Consider the following 18592-nt stretch of genomic DNA (forward strand, 5'->3'; position numbering starts at 1 on the left):
TGGTCAGAGAGCCGAATCGATTCCGCCCGCTTCTCCATGCCACGCTTTACCAACCGTGTGATCCATTCAAACACACACACACACACACACACACACACACACACACACACACAAACATACACAAGTGAGTGCACACACACATCAGAAGAAATATTCTGCATAAAACGAAGACTAGTTTTGGATCCCCCCCCCCAGTGTGTCTGATATCCAATGGACAGTGAGATTGAATCCTCAGGGCTGAGGGAAGGTATCTGTGTGTATCTGCCAGAGAGAGAGAGAGAGAAAGAAAAAGAGAAAGAGAAAGAGAGAGAGAGAGAGACTTTAACAGTATTTTTTTCTCCATGCATAAACCACAGAGGGAGCAAGTGTCACATAGAAGAGAAAATACATGTGACCTATTTACAGGTCTCCTATATTGTGTGTGCGTGCGCATGCTTGTGTCTGTGTGAGGGACCGTCCCTTGAAAAAGCCTGCGGTTTCTTCACAGGATATGGTTTCTGGTGAAAAAGACACAGAGAGGAAGAGCTCTAAAGAAAGCTGCTCTTTTCTTTCTTTCTTTCTTTCTCTTCCTATCTCTCACTCATCTCTCTCTCTCTCTCTTGTTACTTCCATAAGACACATGTTATACCACTCTGTGTATGTTCAGGATGATTTATGTAGAGTTCGGATATAGTCTTCAGTTGTCTGGTAATTTATACCTGTTGATGGAAACTCTTTGATGCAGCTCAGAGTGGAAATGACTATGACTCCCAACACCTTCTATCTAATCGTCTCATCAGCAGAGGGAATAAATCACTCAGTTGTGAATTCCAACCTGACCAAATGTATGACTATACATGAAAGACGAGCAGTGTTTACCTTCCTTCATCCCGTTTCATCCACACTGGCTCATTTGCATTTTCTTTTGTCAACTTCTTGAGCTCCAAAATCAAGTTGAAGCCTTAATGCATGCACAATAGTATTTTTCCTATGCTTTTCTTTATGACTATGCTTTTCTTTATGGCTGATTCACTTTATTATCCACTCGTTTACCGTTTTATGTAGTTTATTATTTGTTGTTTAGTGTAAGAGACCTTTTCACTTTGCTTTATAGACAAACCTATGAATGAGAGCTTCACTTTCAGTGCGCCACTGAATTTTATTGATCTCTGAATTATTAGAATATGGGAACTGTCGATGCATTTTAATATTCCCTATAATGAACAAGGTGTTGTATGCATCTATCTGTCCATAACACAAGGGGTTCATATGTCAAAGACTGTGGGTTTTGGTCCCAGACATTAAAAAATTCAAGCTCATTTTTACCCCTTGATATAACTTCAAGCTGACTTCTATAGGCCGTGTCAGGAGGAGTTTGGAACTACAGGTAGTTGGTTTGGAGCAGCAGCAGCATGGAGGGTGACAGAGCTCCACATGCTGCCTGGGCCTGTCTGACTCCTGAACACTGAGGGACAGCCTCGCCACCACTCCTTCATATTTAATTGTTATGTTGAATTATTCTGGCTCACTGCCGTGTTGTGCCACCGTGAATTGGGCCGTGGAGTTTGTGAGTTTGTGTGTGTGTGTGTGTGTGTGAGAGAGAGAGTGATGTGGCAGTAGTGACTGGGTTTGCCACGAACACTGGAAGCCTGTGGGAAAGCAGAGCCATAGCAACAGAATGAATTAATGAACAGGACCTGAACGCTATGTTAAACACAATGAACAAGCTCACACACACATACACACACACACACACACACACACACACACATATGTGCGCGCACAAGCACAGGCAGTGCCAGCTGGTGGTTTCATATTCAACAGAGATAACCTGGGGATGCAGGTTGGCCAACAACTACTTCTACAACTACAAAACATCCAGCCAGCAGCACACTGTACTGCTACAACTTAATTGGTCATTATACTGAGCATCACGTTGTAAATTCTTCTGTAGGTGCTGCACTCTATTTAACCTCATGTAGACAAATCAAATTATTTTGACATATTTCACCCATGTTTCACTCAACACACTCACTCAATTCTGGCTATGACACACTTGATTAACACACAAGCTTTATCAAATACTTCAGTTGCTGTACCTCAGTCTGTCTATGCCCGCTGGGTATGCCACATAGTAATATAATGATTTCATCAGTAAAAAGCACAGCAGAACATATGTTCATGCCTGTCCCTCCGCGAGGACAGCTTAATATCTTGATGTCTTGGCTGAGCAAGTGATGTTCAGACAATAGTCTGGAGCGCCCCCCTCAGGAGGAGGAGGACACTGCAGGTGAAGAAGTCTTCACCTGGGAAAAATTCAAATAAAGCACATTTAGGAAAGGTTTTCAGTGATTATAGAGGAAAACTTAAATATATATTCATTTAATTATGCAAACTGATCGCACTCAATAAATATCATTAGACACTGTGAGCCAATTCGCTGACAACAAAGGGCGTGCAAAATACCTCTTCTCAAAAATATGTTAAAAGAATGATTTGTTGATTTGTTTTTTTTTGTATTGTATCATTTATTAAAAATAATTTTAATTGTACTGTGAATGTATTACAATTTTTTGTCTCTTCTAGAACAACCATTCATATCTTTCTGTATATTTTCTGTAGTGGTCAGAAGCTTTATTCTCCCCCAGATATAGTCCACTGGATTCAAAGGAGTAAAGGTACTACATACTTACGATGTGACATATTTAGTCAAATAAATTATTAATCTGATGCTACAGGTCATTAAACATCTGCAACATTATTTCTGATGTACTGCAGGTCTTTTGCCTTCTGGTATCACTCTGACTATGGATTCTTACTTGCTACTTTTCAAAAAGTAATTTTACCTATCTGCAATTATTGATATTGAGAGCTGCAGAAAAAAAAGCTTCAACGCTGGCGGTGATAGGAAACCCTGGGACAGTTACTGCTGGAGGTTGATGCTTCTGAACCTCTATAGATGTATAAATACTGTGAAGTTAACATTTCCATCTGAAGTCAAACGTCACTTTAAAGCTGCTGGAATATGTATATACAGGTCTGACCTTTTCTGCTCATACAGATAATAAGATGCTGTCTATGTGTGTTGCATGAACATGTAAGAGGCTCACATGCAAATCCATAGGATGACTCACATTACAAGTTGTGTCCCACAAGACATGGCATGATTAGGATTTTGTATAACGCGGTTTGATTATACAGTCAGCATAAATGCAAATTTTGGGTACTAGCCAAGGTTCTTTAACAAATGTACATTATATCTCTTTCCACATGAAGTGAAAGACACTGATAGGATTAATGAGGAGGTATAGCCCAAGCCTGGTTCAAATAAGTTGCAAAAATAGTTTTTGTGTTACCGAACAGGGCAGTGGACAGGACAACTCAGATAGCATTACGTGAATTGTCAATACACTCAACTTTTAAATAGTTCTGTGATTGTCCCAACTTTCTGCCACTCATATTGTTCTGTGGCAAAGCACACCCATCTAGAATGTAATTACGCTGAACTAAATCAGAAAAATTTTCAAATGACATTTGGTGGTGGATAAGAAGCCATAAGTGCAAAAAACCCCACTTTCAATAGTCAGCTAGCAGTTAAAGAAGGTTCAAAGCAGCAACACAAGTAACTGCCTCACTGTTCATTGACAGTATAGTTAAAAACATTTTCTTTCTCTCAGAGTACACAAAAAGCTCACTGTTAATGTGATCATTGCAATTTCTAATACACATATCACCAAAATGAAATGGGGTTTCATTTAAAACACAGACATTCTATTTGAGTCTTTTATTGTACAATATTACAATTAAATTTTGTACAAATGCGGTTAACAAAAAACAAAAAAAAATAATAACAACATGTTCCAATTCAGGCTGGAAAGAGGGATGTTTGCTGGGGGCCTGAAAAACAACAATGTCCTTGAACACTCTGCACTGAACCTGCATGCAGCGGTGGAGGGAACACAAGCTGCTGCTGCTGCTCGGAGGGAGGCCACACACACACACACACACACGGCATCTGAGGTGGGCTAGAATGGCTTCCTCTCCTCCATCCTAACTGATCTTAAAAACATGGGATGGGTAAAAGCAACAAGGTGGATATCATCAGTGCAGATGAAGATCATCTACTGAAACGGGTGCATACAAAAACCCAGTTTGTAAGTCTGTGTGTGTGTGTTGTAGTGTAGGGGTGAGGGGACTAGGGGAGTGAAGATATTGTTCGCTTGCTGTTTGGTCCAGGTCCAATGTGTTAAGAAGCCGAGGCGCAGGGTTAGAGGTCACAGGATGGAGTTTAAGAGCGGGTGTACTTCCCCCAGATGTGCAGCATGAAGACCGAGGCAATGAAGAGCAGACTCATCACCAGCACTGGCACCGGCCCACTGTCACAACAGAGAGACACCCAGATTAACACACTTAGACACACACTCGCGTGCACACACACTCACAATCCAGTCCCATCATTTGCTATAACCCCGGCATGAGCGAGAGTCTTAGTGGAGTGCCTGATTTTATTGATGAGCTTTGGAAACAAGGAGGGGCTCTCATCTCTGAAGGAGGGACTGAGTGGGGGTGGGGTGGAGGGGCGCATCGCTAAGTAGCAGCATTGCCATGCCAACCATCTTCTCCGTTGCCCCCTCCTCCCCCTGTCAGAAGGCTGTAATTGAGTTGACCTTTCAGAGTGGATCCTTTAATGAAGCTTTGAGGCCGGCGTCTAACGCAGGAACAAACACGCACTCGATATACAGCACTGTATGGCTAGTCTGCCCTCCTTCGACTGCTGGAGAAACGCACTCAATAACCTCCACAGCACCATCGATCAACCATGACCGGGAACGGCCAGAAGACGGGAGGCGTTCTCTAATATTGGGGAGGTTTTGCAGCAGAATAAAAGTTTATAAGGTTGAGGGAGTTTTTAAAATGCATGCTCACTCAACAAATTCAAATTGTGTGCGCAACATACACACACACACCTAGAAACACGCACACGTACACTCTCACACCAGGGTGATCAGCGGGGCAGAGATTATTTGTTCTACCACAGAGGCACCTAAACCCAATTTCCCGTCATTAAACATTCATATCAATCCACCTAATGAACATGAATACCCTTATTGATACTGTGTGTGTGAAAGAGAGAGTCTATCTTAGAATTAGTGAAGACTGAATATTAGTGCGTGTGTTTACGTGCACCTGCGAGTCCTTACGTTCGTGCAGGAGTGTGTGTATAACTGCTATTCTGCACTGCACTTACACTTTGAGCCCTGGCGAGTCCTCTGTGTAGAAGCGCCACATGCCCCCAGTGCCTGCCGATGCTGTGGTCCTGCCAGCGCTGCGTGTGCCGCTGCTGGTTGCTTTCCTGCGAAACACACACGTAAAACACGCCAAGTCAAAAGTATGTCAACACTGTCGAATGTCACGACTTCCATCAATAAAAGTTTTGTGTGAAGAACTATATCATATATCTGATTAAATGGTCATGGAGTTTTCTTTATTTTTTTAAAAGACCATTTTTGCCTAGAGAAAGTGAAGAGAGAGGAAAGGGGGAAGAGAGAGGGGGATCACAAGTGACAAAGGTCCTGGGCCAGATTCAAACCCAGGACATTGCGTTTACATGGTATGTGCCTTAGACCATTGAGCCGCCAGGACAGCGCAGTCAAGGTCAAGTTCATAACAACGCATTGAAATCTGTAACTGTCAAGTGCCTACTTTTGAAACCTGAGGTTTTTCCCTGTGCAAGTAGTTTCTGAAAACTAAACTTTGCAATCACTACGACTGGCAGGTTTTCCCACCAAGTCAAACCTCTAACCCTACTCAAGAGAAGCTTGATGCCAATTAATTTCTAGTGATTTCTGGAGGATCTGAGCTGGCTATTTAGAAAAAAAGAGTGGCATTATACTCTGTATTCAGAATACAACTCCCAAGTACAGTAGCTGGTGATGGCAGGGCTGAGTGATTCATGGCTAGTTCACTGGTGATGAGATTAAATGGAGGTTAATGAGGTAATGAAGAGGGTGATTGTAATAGGTAATGATGAGAGAGGTGACAGCGAGCCTCTGATTACACACTGATTAAGCCCAGAGCACAACATCTATCTGCTGCTCTAATCTCCTCGGGGCTCACAAAAATACAGCGAAGGGTTATCTGAAAATCATCAATCATTTATTACAGTATTATGTAATGAGGGGGCAGGGTCAGGCTGGGGGTATATGGATAATAATCATGGAGAGTGTCTAAAAGAGTGCACACCAGAATTGCTGGGCACCTTATCTTGCATATTTAATGTACAGTGCGCATCACTAGCCACTTTACCAAGTATAAGTACTCTTTTATTGGGAGTTACCCTTGCTGGCATATAATGACTCTTGAAAAACAATCAGACATATTTTTTTGGAGAGAATGAGTGAGAACTGTAATTGTAAAGCCATGCCTTGTTTGACCTTGTAATAGAAACCAGACCACTGTTAGCCATCATCTGGACAGACTGAAAAGAGTAGGAAGTAGAAGGGTAATCAAAAAGAACAGCTGCTTTGCACAGTTTCTCCATGGGTATCATTTAAGCTCCATCTTCTCCTATCTTAAGAGAGGTTATATGTCTGTGTACATGAGTGAATTTTGTTGAAGTAAAAGTTTGTGCGGCTGTGAGTGTATACCTCTGTCTGACTGTGGAGCCTGCTGCGCGGGGAGCCACTGTCTTGCTGGGGGAACGGCTGGAGGCCCCAACATTAGTTGCACTTGCTGCTGGTCCAGGCTGGGAGAAAGACACCAGAATTAAAACACATGCAGATAGGATTCACACTCACTCAGCCACACACTGACTCTCTCTCTCTCTTCAGTAACACACACACACACACACTCTCTCTCTCTCTCTCTCTCTCTCTCTCTCTCTCTCTCTCTCTCTCTCTCTCTCTCTCTCACACACACACACACACACACTGTCTCTCTCTCTCTCTCTTTCTCTCTCTCACACACACACACCTTAACTATTCTAATAAAGAGGGCTTAATATGATCAATTGACAACATCTGAACTGTCACGTTTGTCCCAGACACTGATGGCTATGGCCTTGGCCCATAGTATAGTTTCATTATAAAATTGGCATAGGAAACATACATAGTCTCTTTGGCTAGCAACCGTGTATATATAATTGCTTACTTAAACACTGGACCAGCTGAAAGATCTTTTGATTTGTCAGTCAATTTAACTTGCTGGAGTATAGCCACGTCTACAAATGAAGAGCTAACGTTAGCAGGCAAGCTAGCAGATAGCATAACGTTAGCTTCATTCTAACGGAATCTAAGCAGAAAGTAAGCAGGTTGGCTATGAACATACAATGCCAGATGGAGTGGGGAAACTCACCATGTTGGTTTAATGTTGCGATGCGAGTTGAATATGAAACCCTGAGCCCCTCTTCAAGCTGATGTCCACGTCAAATGAATAGTGGGCAGCCGGTGTGAATTCGTCAAAACTTGAGAAGAGAGCTCAGAAAGATGACGCTTGTCTAAAAAGGACACGACTGCAAAACAGAAGACCAATGCAGGAGACCGAGCAGAAGCCTGACGGTCTGGTCGCATTGTCTACACGGATAATTAGCTGAACACCTTATTTCACGTGTTCGTTTTTAATATTTCGTCTATAAAATATTTTTTAAAACTATTTATCCTTTTATTCTATTTAATGGAATATTTCTTGGTACTTAAATTTAAAGGCAAATGAATGACCGCTTTTGTCGTGAGGTGACGTGTCTCGCAGGAAACCTGTGCTGCTCAATGAGGAATTAGGCGCCATTGTGGTTCATACATGACGCGCGAATGGCTAGATTACAACGGAGAATTTGAGCCATCATGGCGTCCGACTGGTACAGTTTCAGAGTAATCCATGACAGCATTTCCACTAAAACACGAAACTACAGGGTAAAGACACAGCAGCATAATCACGGGTTTCCAAACTTGGACAAGGTGCATAGTCGAGATACGAAAGGTAAACGTTCAGCATTATAATTGAGCTTATAAACTCACAAGATGAAGTGTATGGAGATGTGGATGTAGCTAGTGTTCAGCTATAAAGACAGCTGTCCACCAAGTTGCTAACTACAGTACAGTTTATAAACCCAGCGACTAGGCTAGCAACCACCACCATAGCAACACTGTAAATGATAATTTAACAACCCTGCCTAAGACAAAAATCCACCTAAATCAGAATTCACATTTGCTGTGATTTTGAACAGAGTGAAAGAACAAGAGAACCACAATTCCTAACTGTAATTCCAGCAACAGGCTTTCTGGAGGTTCCCCACTGACAATGAATGGTAGAAATATTTGGGAACATCTTGACAGTACCCAGGATGATGCGCAGGAGATATAAGCACATTTTATGTTTCGGATCTATAATGAAATGAAGCTCTTGTAGGTGTAGAAGGTCATATAATTATTTTACGAGACCACAAGGACAAATTATTCTAGGTGTTTTTCAACGATGCAGTTCCAGAAAGTGTCTCTTAATGCCATCAGAGACCAGATTCTTGATTTGGAGAGTTGTTTGTTTTTATCAACATGGACCTGATTAAATGAAAAATACATTTTCTCAGAGTAATCTTACAGGCCAAGTCACCCTTTCTGTTAAACTGTTGCTAACACTACAGAATATAGGAGTGTGGGTCAGTATCACGAGTATAGCCAGCAGCCTTGTTTTTTGAACAAGAATGAAGATTATTTGCACTGTATACTTCCTGTCTCATCTTATCAACTGATAATTTGTTTATTGGTATATCATTTGGTGAGTTAATGCGTTTTTACTGTATTTCAAACCCTGTCTGCATACCAAATTTCCTGTATAGGAAAAAGACAATGCTGATAAAAATGTAGATGTAATTCGAATTGAATTGATTCCTCAAAAAAAGAAAAGCAGCACACCTCAACTTTGACGGCTCACGCTGTGTGTGTGTGTGTGTGTGTGTGTGTGTGTGTGTGTTTGTGCAGGATGGCACGGGTGGTGTTCCTCCATCCAGATCTGGGGATCGGTGGAGCGGAGCGGCTGGTGGTCGATGCTGCTGTAGCTCTGAAGTCTCGGGGATGTAGCGTCCAGATCTGGACGGCCCATCATGATCCCACACACTGCTTCTCTGAGACCCTGGACCCAGACCTGCCCGTGGTGGGTACACACACACACACACACACACACACACACACACCCCTCTGAATTGCATATATAAAACATATAATCTATAATAGTTATTTTAGGTACACACATAAAGATATATCCCAAAACCCTTATGAGGTATTGTTGCTTTCTTCAATTTTTCCCTGCATTTTTTCATGCATTTCCCTGGTAACCATACAAATATTTAAGTGCATATAACCCTGCTTTGTTCTTCTTCTGATAGGTGTGTGTGGGTGACTGGCTCCCCACCAGTGTGTGTGGCTACCTGCATGCCCTGTGTGCCTACCTGAGGATGATCTATGTGGCTCTCTACCTGGTCTTCTTCAGCGGGCTGGAGTATGATGTCATCTTCTGTGATCAGGTGAGCCGTCTGTCTGTCTGTCTGTCTCTCTCTCTGTCTGTCTGTCTGTCTGTCTGTCTGTCTCTCTCTCTGTCTGTCTGTCTGTCTGTCTGTCTCTCTCTCTGTCTGTCTGTCTGTCTGTCTGTCTCTCTGTCCATCAGCAAGGAGCTCTTGTCATCACTCTCCTTAGTTTGTTTGAGTCTGTCACTCACAGGATAACTTACATTATCAACAATGGTCTTTCTCTGTCTCTCTCTCTCTTTCTTACTCACTCACTCACTCACTCACTCACTCACTCACTCACACACACACAGTTATATCTCTCTCTTACACATAAGTACAGAGTTATATGCTCATTGTTAAATTTACATTACATTTAACTTTTTAGGCATTTGGCTGACGCTCTCATTTGGAGCGACTTACCACTAGAATGAGCCACTAGAATCAAGTTATTCACTAGAATAAGCTTCAATTCCTAGATCTACAGCATTACAAGCAACCAAAAATAAGGCTTGCAACGGTCAGGGCCATAGTGCTCTCACAATATAATAATAGATCTTTTTATAGCTATGCTTTAGACATATTATTTAGTGTTTAGGTATATTATATTTTTTATATCTTGTATTCAGATATATTGTGTAGCGTATAGCTATTTTACACATTTTTTTGTCCCTTTGGTGAAATGGGGAGAGTACTTTGGATCCGTCTCCTTTCGTTTCATCGCTCGTTCGTCTGTCTTGGTGTATGTCATGTCTGACATGTCATGACACCACTGATTGGATTTTGCCCAAACCTGTGGGAGTGATGCACCTCACCGCCGTCTTCTGGCATTTTCAAAATTCTCCTCCCTGCCTGAAGGGGTCGCCACATTGTTTGTTTGTCCATGTGGCGCGCGATACCTCAGACACCCCTGATTGGATTTGTTCAAATCCTGGGGAAATGATGCATCTCACCGCTGCACTCCAGCATTTTCAAAATTACACAGTTTGGTGCAAGTGGGGCGCTACAGTTAGAGGTCTAAACAAGGTGACATATTTGTTCCTGATTAACTGTGAGGGGGGCTACATTATTTGTGTGGGGCGACATGTTTATTGTTGCCTTGTTTATGCTCCTTTCGTTCCTCCCCAGGTGTCGGTGTGTATCCCGGTGCTGAGACTGTCCCGTCACAGGAAGAAGGTTCTGTTCTACTGTCACTTCCCAGACCAGCTGCTGACCCAGAGGAAGTCGGCCCTGAAGAAGCTTTACCGTGCTCCCATCGACTGGCTGGAGGAGCGCACCACTGGCATGGCTGATATGGTACGGGAAGGCCAAGGGGCGCAGGCTGGTTCATACAAAAGCTCATGAGATGGGTTGCATACAGGACCCAGTCGTTTCACTGTTCTCATTAAATTTAAATTTCCCATTCAGAGAAATAATAATAAACTTAATTTATATTGCACTATTCAAAATGGTGTTATAGAATGCTTAACAAGCAGTGGAACAAAAGTAAATAAAGGTCAATATGGCAAGTAATAAAAATGCCAGTCATGAATTAAAACAAGCTTAAAATAAGAATAAAACAAACAACAATAAAATAGGTGTAACCCAATTGCATAAAAGCCTGTGTATAAAAAGGAGATTTAAGAGAAGTGATTTAAAAGATGTCTCAGATTTTTCCAGCCTGAGTTCCTCAGGCAGAGCATTTTAGACCAGAGGGGCCCTGACGGCAAACGCTGTCAACTTCAGTCTGAAGTGCAGATTTGGGAACGGCCTGAGGGTCCTGCCTGAGGATTTCAGGCCGGGCTGCAGCTCATGGGGGATTAAAAGGTCTGCAGTGGAGCTAGGGGCTACACCTAACCGTGTCTTGTACGTAGTAAAATATTTAAAATCAATTTTAAAACCAACAGGCAGACAGTGTAGAGATGCTAAAAATGGGGGTAATATGATTCAGATTCAAAATTTGATTTTAAAGCCATGCTGCTGCGTTTTGCACTAGCTGCAGACAGGGAAGTGATTTCTGGCTTAAACAGCAGTAAAGACAGTTACTGAATTCTAAATGATGATCATGTATGTTGATTCAGATGCACATAGTAGGTTTATAGCACCAGACAGATAATCTCAGAGGTATATACTTAAAGGAGACGCGTGTAATAAACCATAACAATAAACTTTATTTATACAGCACTTTGTGTAACTATGTCCCACAATGCTTTACAGTACAGTACATAAAGCAGTAAATCATCAGTTTAAAGTCATTAAAAGTGAAAGAGGAGACTGTAAAAGAACAACATACATATTCTGCACAGTCCCATGGTGCATTGGTGATGATGACATATAGACCATATTAATTATTAGTTTATTTGAATATGATCTCTCTGTGGCTCACCTAGTTGATCAGCTGCTGTAATCTCTTCTATGGAGAACGGTGATGTTAGGCTGCTTGGCTTAACATAAGAAACTGAACTGTTAGCAAATATAACTTTTTGCATATTGCACACAAAGCACTGCTTATAGAACAATGTGACATTTTTTCTAAAATGCTACAGTATGTTTTGTCACGAAAATATTAAGCTATGTATATTGCCATACAAGGGGGTGGAAAAAAATAATGAAAACACCTAACAATGTACAAATATCAAGTAACTTAAAAGGGACAGAGGCACAGACTGCCTTCAGGACGACTTCCATCCTGGTTGGAATGCTGCCATACAAGTCTTGAACTGTGTGTAGTGGGATATCGGACCATTCTTCAACAGGGACAGCTTCCAGTGTTGTGTTGAGACTGTGTCACAGTCATTTTTGAGGCCATAGTTTGTGGTGTTCAGCAACTATTCTGTGTCCATCTATCCCTTTCAATGAGTTATGACTTCTAACCGCTGTTCTCTTTGCCAGTGCACTTTGTGGCATTGTTTGCATGTTGTCATGGTTTTCAAAACTGTTCCCCTTGCCGCATCAAATAATTTTTTCGTTTTTGTGGCCGATGCACTTGCAATTTTGGCACCAGCTATTTGTTCTCTTTGGAACTCTGTTAGTTGCCTCATGTTGCCTTGAAAACTCACATATAAAAGTGGTGATTGATAGACCTGTTTTTAAAGCTGATGCATACAACTAATTGACATTCAACTGGACTCTTCTGTGTAACTTCATTTGTAATTGTGATTTTCATTTACCTCAAAGTGAAAGTCCTTTTTTATATGATGTTTGCATTATTTTGTCCACCTCCAGTACAACATTGTATCGCCCTAGTCCATGCAAACCAGTAGTCGAGGAATCCAGAATTCTCTTGTCATGTGACGTCATTGAAATTTGTTTGTATACAAGAAGAGGATTGTGGGAGTTGTGAAAAATTGCAGCCAACATGAGATTTTATTTTTAAAGTTTAATTTTCACAATAATACAGTTTTTTTTTTACTTAACTACTTGCTCAACATAGAGCGACTTAAATATTTTTTACCACACCCTAATGTTGTTTGACAGTGCCCAGAGGAGTGAAATGTCTCAGCGTGACTGACTGACTTGAATTTGGCTCTTGAAGACCGCAGTGCCATTGCAGCCACACTGTGGTAAAAACTATAGTGAAATGGAATAAATCAAAATACAAGGCATACATTATTGGTAAAAGCAAGTCTATTTAACCATTAAAAAAGCAAATCTATTAAAGTGATTTTGTGAAAAGTAAAAGAAGATACTGATTTGACCAGCCAGATCTCCTCAGGCAGGTTGCTGCAAAAGCCCAGGGCCTGATGGAAAAGACCTGATGACATTTTGATTTCAGTCTAGACTTTAGATGACCAAAGACCTCAGGCTGTCATTTAACTCAAAAGGAATTAAAACATCTGTGATATACTGTATGTGAGATCCTTATGAACTAATCTCTGTCTCCTGCCTCTTAGATTTTGGTAAACAGCCAGTTCACCGCAGGGGTCTTCAGGGACACATTTCACAGTCTAGGAGGAGTCCAGACGGATGTCCTCTATCCCTCCCTGAACACCCTTACCTTTGACCAGCCGTCCAGTGAGGCGCAGGGCCTGGCGGGGCTGCTCCCTGAGGGAACCTCCTGCCTCTTCCTCTCTCTGAACCGCTACGAGCGCAAGAAGAACCTGGGCCTGGCCCTGCAGGCCCTGGCCGCCCTGAGGGGCAGCCTGGCCTCGGGCCAGACGGCAGGCGTTCACCTGGTGGTGGCGGGGGGCTATGACGACCGAGTGGCTGAGAATGTTCAACACTATACTGAACTGAAGGAGCTAGCAGCGCAGCTGGACCTGGAGGACTGTGTCACTTTCCTGCGCTCCCCGTCTGATGCGCTGAAAGTGGCGCTGCTGCGAGGCAGCGCGGCGGTGCTCTACACCCCGAGTAGAGAGCATTTTGGGATCGTTCCCGTAGAGGCCATGTACTGCTGCTGCCCCGTTATCGCGGTGAACTCCGGGGGCCCGCTGGAGAGCGTGGGGGACGGGGAGACGGGGTTCCTGTGTGAGCCCACTGCTGAGGCTTTCTCTGAGGCCATGGAGAGGCTCGTCAGGGAGCCCCAACTCCGCAGGGACATGGGACAAGCTGGGAGGAGGAGGGTACATGATAAGTTCTCCCTCCAGGCGTTCTCAGACCAGCTGCACGGGTACATCCTGAGGCTGACCCAGTGAGGCGGAGGCTGGGGCCGAGGCAGGAGACGGCCGGGATGGAGGCTGGGGTTGAGGGAACGGGGGAACTCTGAATAGAATGCACTGGTCTGAGCTTTGATCTGTTTTTTGGAGCTGCGTTATCTTCTACTGAACTGTGAGACTGACGGTGGACAAGTGGGGTGTAGGTCCATAGAGAGTGGAAGTGGGTTTCTTATAGCAGAGAATGTATGTGTATATGTGTGGGGAGGTGGTGGTATTATGAGGACTCGAAGGACAATTAATCAGCATTCCCCTGGAGGGGTTGCTTAGAGGAAAAAAGAAGGACGGAATCTCTGTACCAATTAAGAAAAGAGTAACGAGTTTACCTATCCTGTTCCTGGAAAAATACCACCCCTGTGTGTGTGTGTGTGTGAGTGTGTGTGCGTGTCTAATTGTGCATGTGTACGTGCAGCCGCCCTGCAAGCAAGGGCCTAGCAAATGAGTGTACTGAAAGGATTGATTGGTGGAATGAAATGTTTTGCACTGTGTGTATGTGTTTTGTTTTTTTCCCCCTTTCCCTCTCTACAGTAGTCTTTGTCTATGTGTGTATGGGAGAGAAGAAGAATGTAGTTACCACCTTGTGCCATCAGGCAGTGCACAGCCCCAGATCGATAAGCAGGATGCTTTCCGCTACTTCCCGTCCGCCCAGAGCTTTGTTCGCTCCTCACAATCGGAGGACATTGGTCTGTCCGTGGCTCTGCGGCTGCGTGGGGGTTATTAGCAGATGATAGAGAGTGTTTGGCTTTATTAGAGGTCTGGCTGATGGGCAGTGCGCCTGTGTCTGGGTCATTATCAATGGGGAGAATAGCAGAAGGTCATTGTGTCTGCCAGCTGGCCTCTTCAGCCCTCCTACTGTATAGACATGCTCTTATTGACATTCCTGAAGTCTTAATAAACAAGAGGACACATAGTTTCCTGACTCTTGTGTGGTTTGCTTTGTTGGTAAGTTTTTTTTGGCCTTTAATAGTGTTTGCTAAGGATTTTGTGGGTGAGAGAGGAGGCACAGAAACATTGTTAATGCTAAAGAATCCCTTGTTCTTTTCATTGAACAGATTTGATAGTGCCTCGAGTTGTTTATGGAACATTCTCAGACAATATGGCACAGGAGGCTTTGTAGCGGAGTATTTATTTTGCTCATTAACGAAGTCGGCATGATCGATGTACATAAGAGACACTACAGTAGATACTCCCAAGCTCAGATCTCTGTCTCCATCCGTTGCTGCATTATCAGATCAAATGTTTGAGTTGCACCCGTATGCTCTTCGTCCTTTTTCTTAAAGGGAATCTAGAAAAAAATAAGAAGTAATTAATTAGTGGAAAATTGAAATTAATTGGGTTCTGGTGGGTCATAGCCCTACTATTTATCACACCACACACACATTCTCTCACACAACTATTGCTGAACAAACCTGGTTGCACACAGCGTGGCCGTATCGAACGAATGTGGCGAAATGCTCACTGTTGAAGTTTAACAAGTCGTATGTGAACTCCTGGTCGAGGAAAGTGTCGCACCGATGCCTCATCAGCTCTTGTGGAGACGGACTGAGACGATGCTTGTTGTTATTGACCTTGATGCGAGTTCCCGGAGCCACTTTAATCTGCGTGATGGGCTGTCTGCGGATTTTGGTCCTCTTGAGAAGACGATTGCCAGACGAATGTTGGACCATCTGTTGAAGGAAGCTGCGCCATAGACTCTGCATCAGGTTCTCATCTGAGAATTGAGGAGAAAGATGGAAAGAAAGTGTTAGAGAAAATAAATAAAAAGTGGTACACTTCAGTTCAGTAGATCTTCATTTAGGAGAGGCAATTCACTTTAGACCACCTGATTAGTTTTATCAGCCTTAAAAAAATTATATTCTGAAATTACAAATTATACTATTACATGGCAGTATATAGTTATGATATACGCCAGGATGTTAATGACTGACTTAACTTTGTATTAATATATGGCATTAAGCATATATTTAAGTTGGCTATAAAACAAAAGTCATATAGGAATCATATTGGTAATGTCTATAAGAAAGCACAGAAATTTAGTCATGTAATCTCTGATATTACATTTCTGGCTGTCTGGCTGCACATGGAAACAGATTTAGTGCATCTGTCCATAAGAGCAAAGTGTGAGTTATTAGGTAAAGTGATATTGTCCTGTAATCAATACCTGAAGATTTCAAAGGAAAACATGATCATAAGGCAAGATAGTTATTCATCAACTTCAACCTTTAAAATGATTTTTTTTTTAGGAAATCCTATCCATGAATCACATGCCAGAGAAAGTTAGCCATTACTTCAAAAAAAAAAAAAAAAAAAGGAAAAGAAAATAACATTCATTTTTATATTACATTTCATTTTCTCACCTGCCACCCCAAAATGGATAACGTGGCCGTCTCCATCATACACTCCCCAAAGAGAAAATCCTGTCCCTGGGTAAGCAAACTCAATCAAGTCTCCAGTCTCTGCTGTGGACACATTCTTATCAATCTGGAGATAAAAAGGATATACAGTAGTTAGAAGCAGTACGCAGTATCCACATTTCCTTTTTTTTTTACCTTTTATTTGTCCAGGCAAGTCGCATAAGAACAAATTGATATTTATAATGACAGTCTGGAAAACGGCAAAAGGTCACTTGAGGAGAAGCAAATAGGGAGAAAATAAAAATAAATAATTTGAGAGGCAGACATACAACAACATAGTATAAGAAGCACGTTATTATAGCAAGACGGAGAGTAAGAGAGACAAGATTCAGCAAGCAAAGCCAAACACCAGATAGCATAAAAATACCAAGCAGCAGAGAAAATAAAAGAGCACATGTTAAAACATATTAAAAAAAAAAAACAGTATAAAAGGTGGTTTTAAAATATTTAGATTGAATAGAGTATGAAAGTATACTCTTAAGATGTCGAACCTCCCATAAGAGTCAAAGATAATTACACTTTAAATTAGAGTTGTAAGATTTTTCCTAGGTTTCCTATAGGTTTCCTAGGCAAAGTGTACGTATACCACCTCTTAAATTGGAAGAAGTTGTCAACAAACACACACACAAACACAAATTTTTGACAGAATTGTGGGCATTACTGCATCAAGACACTTTTCTGAATATATTTATGCAAATGCTCACCTGTTTTTCTGTGATTTGGGACAAAATACTGTTCCACTGTCCCAGAAGATCCATTGTCACTGAGAGCTGAAGTCCAAATACTAACTGCAGGGCATCATCAAATTATTAGAAGGCTGTAAGCAAGTTAAGTAATAGCTGAAATGCCTTCATCATTCTCAGATAGCCTTGACTGAAGACGATAGGAAGCCTAATATGTTACCTATTAATGTAATATGTGGCCTGTTATTATGTCAGGTTGGGTCAGGCAGACACTGAGTCACAACAATTCAAAAGTAAATTTCAGTAAATTATTGTGGCACGCGTTTCAATTTGTTTGAAATTTGTGGTTCAAATACACTGAGTTCTCAATTCACACTTGTCATATTGATTGGTACATTTATTCCAAGTCAGTTTCAGAAGTTGAAATGCAAACAAACCAACGACCATACCACCTGTCTTACTGGACTGCAAATGATTTGTCCCTGTAGGTCTAATTAGCACCGGCATCCTCGGTTTCATTTAGAATGATACTGATTTCTAGCATTGGACATCACACTGACAGGCCTCAGTCAAATTATACATGTAATCCCTTTTTTTATACTGTATATATTTGTCACTAATCTTGGTCCATTGATATGAGGGGTTTACATTTGTTGAACTAAATCAATTTGAGTTAAAAAAATAAATAAAACATACTCCACACATTTACTATTCAGGGTCTCTCCCAGTTGGGAATCCCTGTTTTATATTTATGACTGTGATGTTTGTTTTGCTGTGAAGGTTTTTGGCCAGTCTAACCCACACACACATTTGAAGACTATGGCAAAACGACGGTGACATTGGGGTTCTACATTATGTAGATAATACCTTACTGTGCTATAAGGTGTTAGGTTCAAAAAAACAGTGCAGAAATTGAAAAAATGTGCCAAATTTGGTGTTTCCTTCATGATCTAATGACATCTATATTGCTGTTGTCATGTGAAAAACTCAAATTTAGCTAATTTTCATGTTTTAATGTGAAGGATTACATGATTCTCTAAGATTGAGACGATGCTACGATCCATGGGCTTATGAGACCTTTTCAAACCCCCACTGGATAAACCCCAAAATGCTAAAAAAGCTAAAAACAAGGCTGTTTCTCTTAGTTCCTAAAACACTGACATTTTAGATATACAATGTTTTCACCTGACATCGACAATATAAAGATAAAATGTACATTTCTCCACTGTCTCCAAGCAAAATTCACAGAACTTAAACACACAAGCATTTAAAGAGGATTTTCCAAGATGCAGAATATTTGTGGTATATAGGGCAGGTATCAAAGTGTGTGTGTGTGTGTGTGTGTTCATGCGGTGTGCAGAGGAATTAAGAGGAGATGATGAGGAGGGCGTT

General features: G+C 41.8%; 3 protein-coding genes across 3 annotated transcripts; 1 reads left to right on the plus strand and 2 right to left on the minus strand.

Annotated features, from left to right (window-relative positions):
- Positions 1-3748: 3748 nt before the first annotated feature.
- On the minus strand, positions 3749-7469 carry sec61b (SEC61 translocon subunit beta). The gene is made up of 4 exons (XM_071916822.2): positions 7333-7469; positions 6627-6724; positions 5228-5332; positions 3749-4355 (listed from the first exon to the last, which is right to left on the minus strand). The coding sequence occupies exons 1-4, from the start codon at positions 7333-7335 to the stop codon at positions 4268-4270; spliced, it is 294 nt and encodes a 97-aa protein (XP_071772923.1). The 5' UTR covers positions 7336-7469; the 3' UTR covers positions 3749-4267.
- Positions 7470-7853: 384 nt separating this feature from the next.
- On the plus strand, positions 7854-15013 carry alg2 (ALG2 alpha-1,3/1,6-mannosyltransferase). Its single transcript, XM_071916821.2, has 5 exons — positions 7854-7953; positions 8952-9123; positions 9356-9493; positions 10601-10768; positions 13345-15013. Exons 2-5 carry the CDS (start codon positions 8953-8955, stop codon positions 14083-14085), a joined length of 1218 nt encoding a protein of 405 aa, XP_071772922.1. The 5' UTR covers positions 7854-7953; position 8952; the 3' UTR covers positions 14086-15013.
- A 457-nt stretch (positions 15014-15470) lies between these two features.
- LOC139925443 (phospholipase A and acyltransferase 1-like) lies at positions 15471-17275 on the minus strand. Its single transcript, XM_078287090.1, has 3 exons — positions 17222-17275; positions 16461-16707; positions 15471-15814 (listed from the first exon to the last, which is right to left on the minus strand). Exons 1-3 carry the CDS (start codon positions 17273-17275, stop codon positions 15489-15491), a joined length of 627 nt encoding a protein of 208 aa, XP_078143216.1. The 3' UTR covers positions 15471-15488.
- Between the last annotated feature and the right edge of the window lie 1317 nt (positions 17276-18592).

Source organism: Centroberyx gerrardi, chromosome 12 (genome assembly GCF_048128805.1).
Source record: "Centroberyx gerrardi isolate f3 chromosome 12, fCenGer3.hap1.cur.20231027, whole genome shotgun sequence".
NCBI lineage: Eukaryota > Metazoa > Chordata > Actinopteri > Beryciformes > Berycidae > Centroberyx > Centroberyx gerrardi.

Coding starts and splice junctions, on each gene's coding strand:
- sec61b (XM_071916822.2), bottom strand. Junction 5,333..6,626: donor GGCTCCACAGTCAGACAGAG/GTATACACTCAC, acceptor TGTGTTTCGCAG/GAAAGCAACCAGCAGCGGCA. Junction 4,356..5,227: donor GACTCGCCAGGGCTCAAAGT/GTAAGTGCAGTG, acceptor CTGTTGTGACAG/TGGGCCGGTGCCAGTGCTGG.
- alg2 (XM_071916821.2), top strand. CDS start 8,953: ATGGCACGGGTGGTGTTCCTCCATCCAGATCTGGGGATCGGTGGAGCG. Junction 9,494..10,600: donor ATGTCATCTTCTGTGATCAG/GTGAGCCGTCTG, acceptor GTTCCTCCCCAG/GTGTCGGTGTGTATCCCGGT. Junction 10,769..13,344: donor CCACTGGCATGGCTGATATG/GTACGGGAAGGC, acceptor CCTGCCTCTTAG/ATTTTGGTAAACAGCCAGTT.
- LOC139925443 (XM_078287090.1), bottom strand. CDS start 17,275: ATGGATCTTCTGGGACAGTGGAACAGTATTTTGTCCCAAATCACAGAA. Junction 16,708..17,221: donor CCCAAATCACAGAAAAACAG/GTGAGCATTTGC, acceptor GCCGTTTTCCAG/ACTGTCATTATAAATATCAA. Junction 15,815..16,460: donor TATCCATTTTGGGGTGGCAG/GTGAGAAAATGA, acceptor CTCAATTCTCAG/ATGAGAACCTGATGCAGAGT.